The 11691-nt window shown below is 34.9% G+C and overlaps 1 protein-coding gene across 1 annotated transcript in view; it reads left to right on the top strand.

Annotated features, from left to right (window-relative positions):
* Positions 1 to 253: 253 nt before the first annotated feature.
* LOC127868592 (uncharacterized) overlaps positions 254 to 11691 on the top strand; it is a 79628-nt gene continuing 68190 nt past the window's right edge. Inside the window, exon 1 of the mRNA XM_052410461.1 lies at positions 254 to 383. Within this exon, the coding sequence (XP_052266421.1) occupies positions 362 to 383 (22 nt within the window). The 5' untranslated portion in view covers positions 254 to 361. The remainder of the gene's footprint in view (positions 384 to 11691) is intronic.

Here is an 11691-nt window from a genome sequence, read left to right as displayed (position 1 = left end):
ATTGCACTGGTTAAACGACAATAATTATCGCATACAAGGAAATAAAGTAATTAAAGATGGTTACAGTGCATTACACGATGACTGGCATCTTATTGCATGCGAAACCGCTATGCATGCTGCCATTCGGAACAATCACAAGGCAATAGTACATTTGCTCCTCACGACTTCCAAGGCACAAACATTACATTGCATGGACAGAGGTGGACGACCACCTTTGTTAGCAGCTGTACAATATGGTAATCAAGAGATTATTGAAACAATATATATTCATGCAACTCAACCCGCAGAACATTGTGGCTTTGTTGTACGAATAGAAGATGTAGCCCAACTCAACGAATTTGAAAGAAAGCAATTAGCACAGATGACTTGTGAGGTGGGGCAAGGTGTGGAAGCTTTCGCCATTAAGTACAATCATTCGTGGGTAATATCGTCTAATAAACGGATCGGCATTCTCAAATCTAAATTTGCACATTTAAATTTTAGAGTAAGAGATTCCACAGGTTGCTTCCATGTTCATATCGCTGCTTGCAACGACAACACTGAGCTGTTGGAGTATTTAATAATGGAGGATATCGACCACAGTACGTTTACATGTGACAATGGTTCCACGCCTCTGCATTCTGCAATACAATGTAAGGCCGAATCAGCGTTCATCTGGCTATTGTCAAAAAGAAATATCTTTAATGCAGTTTGGAATTTACGAAAATTAAAGACGCTTGTTTGGTATATAATGCATTCAACTTTCAACGGGACAGTCATACAAAATATTGATAATCTTCACACTTTGAATATTATGACGAAACATCTACTCAATGTCTCTTCTTTTAATACAATCGATGAGTTTGATTCTTTTAACAGAACTATTATGTTTTACATTTTAAAATATGGCCACGTCGAGTATTTGTCTGATTTGATGGCTGAACGACCTGATGAAACCGTTGAACTTCTCTTAATGCGTGATTTTTTTGGCAATTCACCGCTTACGTATGCTCTTCGGTCACTATTGAATCCGACACATGTAATAATAAACGTACGAGAATTCATGCTACAACGATTTAACGATTCGGTAGATGAAAAGCTGGTTCTTTCACCCACAGAATATGCTATTGCTTCTACATCAGTATTCATGTTAGAGCGTAATCTTCTTACAAAAACTGATATTTTACGAGCTTTGAAAATTATTATAAAAAAGAATAACTTCAATCTTGCTAGATTTTTTATAAAAAATGTGTTTGCATACAGTGATGTTGTACAAACACAAACGCTTCAGATGTTTCTAAACCATGACGAGTCAGCCCTCCTTACACTGAATTATTTACTTTTTATAATTATACACCAAAATAATATTACTGTGCAAAAATCAGTGTTTTTTTGTTTAACTTGCAAGGAAATGTTATCAAGATGCATGCAACATAAATTGGCAGAAAAGCATTTACTAATGCAGCATTATTTTGAGCGTATTCTGCATTATTTTGAGCATATTCTTGAGATCCCATCATTTGATTTGTTTACAGAATTAATTTTCGATCCAGTCCTCATGAAACGTTTGTCATCATGTGTTGACAAAAAGGGCCATAATTTGTTGGACATCGCAATTATGACAGGAAATACCAATTTATCTGTCTGGTTTTTAAAAAAAGGTTGGAAAAGCACCCTGTCTATCACTGACATAATACATACGACAATATCAGGTGAAGGTACAACCTCAGAACTGACTCCTTTGATAATTACTGAACCATTTAATTTTAGTGAATCGAAAATGATCATGAAGGTTTCTTTCTTCAACAGTACTATACTAAGAAAGCAATACGCGGAAACCAATAATTACAACATCACAGAACTTTCCTCAACCACTTTGAAACTGTTACAAAACAAGGTGAACTATAAAACGTTCACAACTTTAACAATGTTGTATTTTAAAAAAGACGTCTTTCTTTCTGAACTTATAAACAATTCCCAATTAAATATATCTGTAAACAGTATATGTCGTGTTAATTCATATAACTTTTCTCTTGCACATTTGTTAGCATTAAGTGGTTACACTTCAACGCTTAAAGTTCTTGTGCGGTTGTTTGGACGAGATATTCTAAATTGTTCAAATAAGCACAAGTTCACGCCTTTGTATATGGCTCGAGTCTTTGGCATGCAAGAAACAGAGGATTACATACGAGAAAACACAGAAGAGGCCAATAGTATCAGGCCACGATTATATGCTAATCGTATGTTTTTGGGAAGCATACACACTAAATTCATGTTTATTAAACATCCGAATATGATATGCCTTACTAAATACTTAAGAAACACACCGAATCAATTAGACTTCAGGGCACATTATAAAGCACTTCAATGCATTCAACAAAACTTAGATTCAATAAAGCATCCATTATATATTCGGCTGCGAAGAACATACAGAACTGTTTTAAGTTTAATGTCTAATACCCGTTTGTTAATGCTTGTGACTCAGCATGCGAAAAAGTTGGTGCGTGAAGGTGATATGTTCTTTATCAATTATGTAACGTCTGGCATGTCTGTGGAAACTGATTTTCACTGTAAATACCGCAAAACACTGTTTCTGGATATCATACAATTTCGTCAATCGAAAATGCGCAAGTGTTCCACTCGCTTCATACGGAAAATCGGCTGCGGGTGTAACAAAGTGACAATAAATAAATTTCTACAATCTTTACACGTTATGATTAGTTCTATGTCTGCCCAAGACGCCTGTCACGTTTATCCGTGGTCTCCGTTTTCAATGTGTTTATTTGCCATTCGAAATTTGCAATATTACTTGTCCAATGCTATTTCGACAGCTATGGAGCACAACTATCTTGTTTTAATGGATCAAAATAATAAATATCTAGTTTTTTATATTGAAGAATACTTGCAGTCATTACGGACACAAGGAAAACGGTTTCAATACATGGAACAAGTCAGTCGCCTGCATGTTTTTTCAGATTATGAATACAGGCAAGCAACTGGTACTGCAACATTAAATGCATTGAATGCCTATGTTAAGAGTAAAAGCCTTTTGTTAGCACATTTAAATAATAATGATTTATTTAAAAGTTTCAATGCATCATTTAATCGGGAGAATTGAAAATTAAAAAATGATTTCGAGTGTGTAATTATTTACATTCATTACTTTTTGAAATATTTTAAAAATGCCACTGTTCATGTTTCTATTTGGACATTTTTTTATTTAATAAAATGTATTTATTAAAATTTTGTCATTCATGAGTTCATTTATTAAATTAATCAATTTATGAATAATACTATCATATCAGCAGATAGTTTTTGAAATATGTAAAGAAATGAAACTTTAATTATATTATTTTAAAAATATTGTCTGCGTGTAAGACATATTATTAATTATTTTTGTGCAGAAAAGTGTGTGTTTGCCAAAGCAATATTTTGACTTTGTATTTATTGTGTGATGCTTATTGTATGATTATGACTTTGAACGTTTTTATGGCATAATTATTATACATAAAAATTATAGTTTGATATTTTTTGAATTATACAAAACTGCATACAACATAATATACATTAAAAATGTTCATGCATGTACTATACTTATTTAACTTGATTTCGTTTGTCATTTTAGTTAGTTAATAAGATGATAATATAGCAGAGTTCGATAAGTAATTGCTTTGTCCTCAGCGCCTGCGTTAGTTCAGGTTTCTGATCGACATGTTTGTGGTACACTATAACGAAGACAATACATTGGTTTACAGTCACCAAAAGAATTTTTGAGAAAAAACATTTTCGATAACATAAAATGTCATGTTCTTCATTTCTTTAGAAATTTTCAGTTTATTCAATAGTACACAGGGCAAAAGGATTACTTATCATAATTTAAACGCGCTTTTATTATAATGTTTATTGACGAATTTAGAATTAAACCAACAGTTAATGTTCATTTGGTCGGTATGGTACTCGTACATAAATGTGTTCATTCTATGCTTAAAACCCCCAATGCTTTGCATTGACCGTTCCAAGGCGGTGACCCCAGCTTTATTCATATTTTGTGTTTATGTTGGTTTGTATTGTGCTGTATTGTGCTGTTTTGTACTGTTTGGGCAATCGGTCACTTGCCTTAAATAAAGGACCAACTAATTGTTTTAATGAAAATTCAATACTGCTCCAGCAGCTGGAGTTTCACTTCTTTATTTTGTATATAATTAATTCATATACGACCTACGTAAATATACCATTCAGTGTACTAGCTCTCGTTCGAATCTGTAATATAAAATATAGGACATCCACCTTTAGAGCTGAATGTACTGTTATATTTTGAAACCATGTAAATTCGTTGCTTCTTAAATTAGCATGAACTCAACTTTAATGTTTTATCCGTATGTTTAATGAATACAAAAAATTTGTGTTTAAGACTTTCGTTATAATGTTGTTTTTATGTAATTATAAGTCTATTTTTCTATTTTGTATGTTATTTGTTGTGAATCGAAATATTAATAATTATTGAAATCACTCTGTATTAAATTTGAAAAAATCATAATATTTATGGCATTTTTTTTTATAAATTACGAAATACAATTAATATTAGATAACTGACGTTTATATTTTATACCCCGGGGTTAATGCGCTTCTACAATTCGTGTTTTGTGATTGATTCTTTGGTTCGTCGTGCATTGAAACCAGTTTAATCCCCCCTTAATTCGTATGTGTGATAAGTTGGTTCCTTTTTCCTAGTTCCTTATTCCTTATTCGAATAAGGAATAAGGAACTGTTCCTTATTCCTTATTCACGCGTTACATATTCGTTATATGGTTTTAAAGAACAATAATTCAATTATTTCTGAAGTAAATCAAAACAAAATAACTTGAATAGATTTACTTTATGTATTACGTTATATATTCACGTTTCTTCATCGCGTTTGCATAGGATTTCTTGTTTAAACCAAACCGATATTTTCTAATTCGAATACTAACTTCACATTAACAAAACCTGAAGAATATAATATTATTTTACATGCATGTAATATAAAAGTGTAATATTGTACATTTAAACATGTTTGTTTTTATTTATAATCCAGTTCCTTATTCGCGGCTGAATAAAGAAAAAGGAACTGGTTCCTCATTCCTTTTTCAAGCCGAATAAGGAACTGACAATTTCTTACTTAAACATCAATAAAATTGATCCAAAGTTAACCACATATAAATGAACATATTATTTATATATTGGTTGTACATTTAAAATACTAATTGCAATATATTTCTACTAAGTTTTAAGTGATGGTAATCCAGTTCCTTATTCAGATTGAATAATGAATAAGGAACTGGTTCCTTATTCCTTATTCGATTCGAATAAGGAAATGGCCTTTTCATACATAAAATATTAAAATGAACCAAAGAGACAAATAAATCAATGAAAATCATTGTAAATGTAGGTTGGGTATCAAACACACATTAATTGCAGCACATCTCTGTTTAGTTTAATTTAATGATAACATAGTTCCTTATTCGGATTGAAAAAGGAATAAGGAACTGGTTCATTATTCCTTATTCAAATCGAATAAGGAACTGGTATTTTCATACTAAACAAAATATTAATATAAACCAAAGAGACCAATAAATCAATGAAAATCATTGTCAATGTAGGTTGGGTATCAAAAACATTAACTGCAGTACATCTCTACTATGTTTCATTTATTGATAACATATTTCCGTATTCGGATAAGGAACTGGTTCCTTGTTCCTTATTCAAATCGAATAAGTAACTGGCATGTTCCTACTAAATAAAATATCAAAATAAACAAAATAGACCAGCAAATAAATCAAAATCATTGTTAATGCAGGTTGGGTATAAAAAAACATTAATTGCAGTACATCCCTAATAAGTTTCATTTAATGATAACCTATTTCCTTATTCAGATTGAAAAAGGAAATTGTCTTATTCCTTATTCAAATGATGACGAAAATAAAGCTGCACTTTTCTAGTTAGGGTTTCAATGGTCCTTTTGTTTTTAAATTTGATTCATATCCGACAATTTTGTATTTGTCATGTGTTGCGACACTTTCTTTGAGAAGTAATTATGAACATCTCACGTGTTTCACAATATTTTATTAGAAATATACCGATACGTTTGTTTAAAGAATCTTGATGCTACTTAAATGAACCGCATAATAATACTTCTAGTATAAATACGTTATATTTAAAATGAATACGGATACGGTAAGACAATTGCTTTAAATGTTTTGCAACCCATGAACAACAATCTATTTAAGTACATATAAAAGCTTTCGCATGCAAAGTGTCATTCAAAACATGCACACAGACGATGCCATTAATAAAACGCTAGAACTGCAAGGCCAAATTTAAAATCTAAACTGGGTGGGAACATGCCGCAAACATACCGTATAAACATGCCTAAATTGCAATTTATGCCCTTCGATTTGCAGTTTAAGAAAAAAGGTGTCCCTGAGTCATTGAGCTTTGATTTCTTGATATTAAACACACATGTGGCCATCCTTCGTCAAGACTAACCAAAACACTAATTTATATTATTGTAAGCATTCCCTGTATGTGGTGTGGAAACAATACTCTGCATGTTATGAGCCGCTTTTAAACTTGATTTGTGACATGTCGAACGTAAAATTAATAGGCATCGCTATTTTCTCCATTGTAAGCAACACACCAATTAAGATGATCAAAGGTCATAAGCTATTGTACGGAAATATTTTATTTGGTTCTAGACACTGTGACCTTGACCTTCGACCTGGCGACATTAAAATCAATTGGTTTCTTTCCGTTCTCACAAGTCACTACTATACCAATTTGCATTCTAGTAGGTCAAAGTAATCTCAAGATACATGTATTATGTGGAAACGAATTTACTGTGACAATAACTTGTGACATTGAGCTGTGACCTGTTGAAGTCGTCGTCCGCCTAGATTATCATTATGTAATTTATGGCAGTAGGTCAAAGCGTTCTCATGATACCGAATGGTCCACGGACCGACCAACCGGTAGGAGACAAGCAATGTACTACCGCTATTTTGAAGGAGAGGGGCATAATGAAAGGTCCACGACTGTAATATACAAATTACAATGTGGAACATTGATTAACATTAAATAATATTTCATATAAACATACTTTTTTATGTTATGATAGAACATGTTTCTAACCGAGTTTAGATAAACATGTTACTAATTTAATCGTTATTCTTACCGAGAAATTAACAACCAACTGAGCACCTTTGTACCGTTTACACATCATAATAAAAAGGCGCCGGCACCTTTTTAGAAGGAGTGCTGTGTCTGAAGAAGATCGGAACATTTTATAGGGCAAATTGGCATTGTTGTCCGGATCTCAAATACACTGAGCCGTACAAATTTATTGTGGTCAAAATTAACAATTACACGTTTACGCGATTATTTCTAGTATTCTGTATGACACAGTTCCATAGCGTTTTTGAGAAGGATATTATTACGTTATGTGTCGACTAACATTTTTTGTGTATTTTCGTGTGTTATTTGTAATCAATAATAGGGCCGATGCTGCGGATACACAAGCTAATAAGTGCTGCACAGAAAATCTCGCTAAAATCACCACGAAATACCTCGTGACGGGATCCAAGATGGCGGCGCCCATATTGAAATTAGTCCATTCTTTAAGATACTTTCGTGAGGAGGCTGAAGGATTTCGTTCATCGTGATCGGTCATTCCGGTACGATTTGTTGCGAGGGTTGTCCGATTATCCGATACTCTGGGTTTCCCGGCGCCAGTCGATCTTCTCCGCAGCAACTTGCAAAATAGTGGACTTCAATTCATACATCATTGCTTTCCACATGAATTCTGGAAGACAAATGCTTATGAAGTAAATATGATTTGGTTTGTTGGATAATTGTTGTAAATGATTTATTGAAGAATATCATTTGGATAACTTTATTACATTTGTGCCATAGACCATATCATCGCGTTTACAAGTATATAAATACATAAGATACAAGAAGTAACTAAATAAGTTTTAATAAGCCTTATTTTTACATAAATAATAACATTTTTGCCCAACAGTATTAATTATGAAATAGCGGTTTTAATTATCATAATAGTTATTGGCCTTCATGACAGTTTGTTTCAGTTTAAGAAAACGGATAGTTCTATATAATAGAGTGACCGTAATTACGAAAATTAACAACATACCACTTGCTAATTGCAGCAAAAACACTGGCTGTTACACTTATACTTCAGTGATTTCAGTTTTCACTCTGGTATGTTTATCGCTTAAGTTCTCATAAGTCCATTTTGACAAATGACAGACGCCAGCCGCTTTATGTTCGGCCGCGTGTGTTCTGCTCGCTGTATATTTTTGTATAGGATTTTGGAGACAATTATTTTAAAAATCACCCCTTTTGAACCCGTGTTGCCACTTTTCAAAATTTGTCTTTTTAAGATATTATACCTGATTTTAGTTAACGGTCCAGGTTTATGTTTTCTTTACGCGTCATTTCAAGCCATGATTACCTCTCACCACTCCAAGACGACGAACGTTGGTAGTGAAACGAAATTTGCCCGAATGGAATACACTCAGTGACGATATACTAGATTCAGTCAAAAATAGTTTCATATCGCGCACTCTTCGAGCTCATTGTCGTGTAAAGCCGGAAGTTGTTTCTTTAACGACTCCATCCATATCCAGATTATTATTTTTTTCATTTTGCCGGAATTTAGTTATCAGTTCAGGCTATGCTTATATGTTTGAAGTATTATACCTGATTTTTGTTTTATGTATGCCTGATTTTAGTTATCATTTCAGTCCATGCATTTTTTTTTCAATTTTAATAAAGGTTTTAGTTGATCAGTTTAGGCTTATATTGATGATATATTTATGCCTGAGTTTAGTTATCCGTTATAATCGATAATCGTTATATCCATACAGATGCTTCTGGTCATAAGTTTCTGAGCTACTTTGGGGTCATACTAGTTTTCATGTCCCTGATTTCAAGAAAATGTCTTCCCACAAGGACATACTACATCTCAATGTACGTTCTCACTCTCAGCACCATGCACAATTTATAAGACAATTTCAATATTGTTTATAGCGAAAATCAACCACACAAATACGTTGAATCAATACTCATTAAACTACGTTACATTGCTTACCTATACCCACTGATCGTTAGCCAAGTTTTACGCGTACTGTCACGTTTTAGATATCTAAGCTAACTAGTTCTACAGGAACATACATACGTTGTTCCATATGGTTAACCCACATCATTCTTTGTTAAAACTTGTATACCAGTTATTATGTATCATCGTCAGTCGTTAAAATAAGGTCTCGCAAGTATTCCAATAATTTATTTATAACTCACACATACCGTCAATTCATCAAATGTGTATGCCTGGTTTGGACAGGCGCTACTCACACCAATTCCCATAATATGCGAGCTTCGTTAGCGCTTTTTGGATGTCTTACTGTTTTAGGCCTCAGCTCCAATGTTTAACAAAGTAGTATGGATCAACGTGGCCACAACCCAATGCTTCGCCCAGACGAATGACAGTGAAGAGAACGAGAAGGACAGCATTACTACAGACTGTTAACCATAATACAAGACAGACTTTAGATAAACATCATCATTTTAATTGGTGACTTCAACGCCAAGATCTTCAGTGACAACCGAAGATATGAGGAGTTCATGGGGAAACTGGGGCTAGGCGAGATGACTGTAAACAATGAAAGAGTTTCTGACGTTTGAACCACAAGTAATTTGGTCATCGGTGGAAGTGTTTTCCACCAAATAATGATACACAAGGCAACTTGGTTGTTAACCCGTGTATGGAGAACCAGATGGACCACCTATGCATGGTGAGGAAGATTCGTTGCTCTCTTCAGGATGTACGCGTTAACCGAGGAGCAGACGTTGCTACGTACAATAATCTTTTCTTGTTGCCCGATGGAAACTGAAGCTGAAAAAGAGTTGGACAACGTTAGGGCGTGGTCCAGCCAACGTATTGTTACAATACCGCTACTCAGGAAGACACCTGTAAACGAGATATGTTTTTAAAAGTCACTATCTCCAACAAGTTCCCAAGGTATTGGGGAGCTGCTAGAAGAAGAGTCCAAAGAGCAAAAAAAAGTACACAACGTGAAAGTAGCAGTGACCTTAACATGTCGAGATGAACTAGGCCCCAAGTCGGATACCTTCAAGGAGTCGATATCAGCAGAGACGCTTTAGAAAATTGAAGAAAGAAGAAAAATGAAAGCAAGTGTCAAAATATCAGAGCAAGAACAGAGAAAGCAGGACAAGCATAATCAGAGTACATAGAAGCTAATAGGAACGTCTAGCAAAGTATCAGATCAAAGTATCAGAGCAGACACACGGAACTACATAGAGACGCTGGCAACAGAAGTGGAAGAGGTTGCACTTGAGAACATACCTAAGGACATATACTCAGTCACTTACCAGGAAAGCTTGCCAAGCCAGAGAAGCCAGTAAGGGACAAGATGATAAAGGATAGAAGAGTTGGATCGAGAACTTCCAGGATGTACTCAACATGCCGGCCACCTTCGAACCCACCGGATATATTTGCCAGCTACAAGCGATCTTTCAATCAAGCGATGCGCTCCCACAAAAGAAGAGATACGTAGTGTCATACAGCAATTTAAGAACGACAAGTCCTTAGGACATGACAGCATTCCGGCAAAAGTGCTGAAGGATGACGTTGATACCAGTGTGGAGCAACGTTACCCGCTATTCAACAAGATACTGGGAAAAGAAGAAATACCAAAAATAGTGGAAAGAATGATACTTCATCAAGCTCCTCAAGAAAGGTAACTTCAGTTCCTGCAACATCTGCTGAGGAGTAACGCTGGAAAGATGTTTTTATCGCATCCTGCTGAAGCGAATGAAAGATGCAGTAGATCCGAATCTTCGTGAACAACAAACCGGCGTCCGGGAGGAGAGATCTTGAACGGGTCAGAACGCAGCCGTGCGCATCATTCTGGAAAAATCTCTGCAGTGGAATTCGCCTCTGTATGTCAACTTCATCGACTATGAGAAGGCGCTCGACAGCGTTGACCTTTAGTCCATATGGTGGACACTTCTGAGACACCCGGGGGTGCAAGAAAAGATCACCCACAGCACCAAGAAGTTTTATAAGGGATGACCTGCATAATTGTTTATGGCAAAAAGCTCGCCAATGCTTTTGACGTGGAAACCGGATTGAAGCAAGGCTGTTTTTTGTGTTCCTGCTGGCCATAGACTGAATCATGAATTTACAAAGTAACAACGTATCCACAATATGTGTGCACAGATGGTCCTACAACGGAGGTAAGTTGACAGTTCCAAACAGGCGTTATTTGACTTGCACTGGCTACCGATCAAATACAGAATTAATGTCAAAATTGTGTGTCATATGTGTAACTGTCATACTTCAAGAGCATCAGGGTACTTAAACGAACTCCTGACACCGTATGCACCCAGTCGCACAGGCATGGGGTCGCTGACAGACTGGATGGGTGTCATGTAGTCCCGTTCAACAAACGAAAGACATTTTGTGACAGAAGTTTCTCTACCATTGGTCCAAAGTTGTGGAACGATTTACCACCGTATATTCTTAAATCTGACAATATTAACATATTTTAAAAAAAGAATCTTAAAACATATCATTTTAGTGATTTTTACTCAATGTTTCAGTAACTTTCGCATTACATACTTCGAGTACGCATG

The sequence above is a fragment of the Dreissena polymorpha genome, chromosome 2 (genome assembly GCF_020536995.1).
Source record: "Dreissena polymorpha isolate Duluth1 chromosome 2, UMN_Dpol_1.0, whole genome shotgun sequence".
NCBI classification, from domain to species: Eukaryota; Metazoa; Mollusca; class Bivalvia; order Myida; family Dreissenidae; genus Dreissena; species Dreissena polymorpha.
This window is presented reverse-complemented; position numbering and strand designations above follow the sequence as displayed.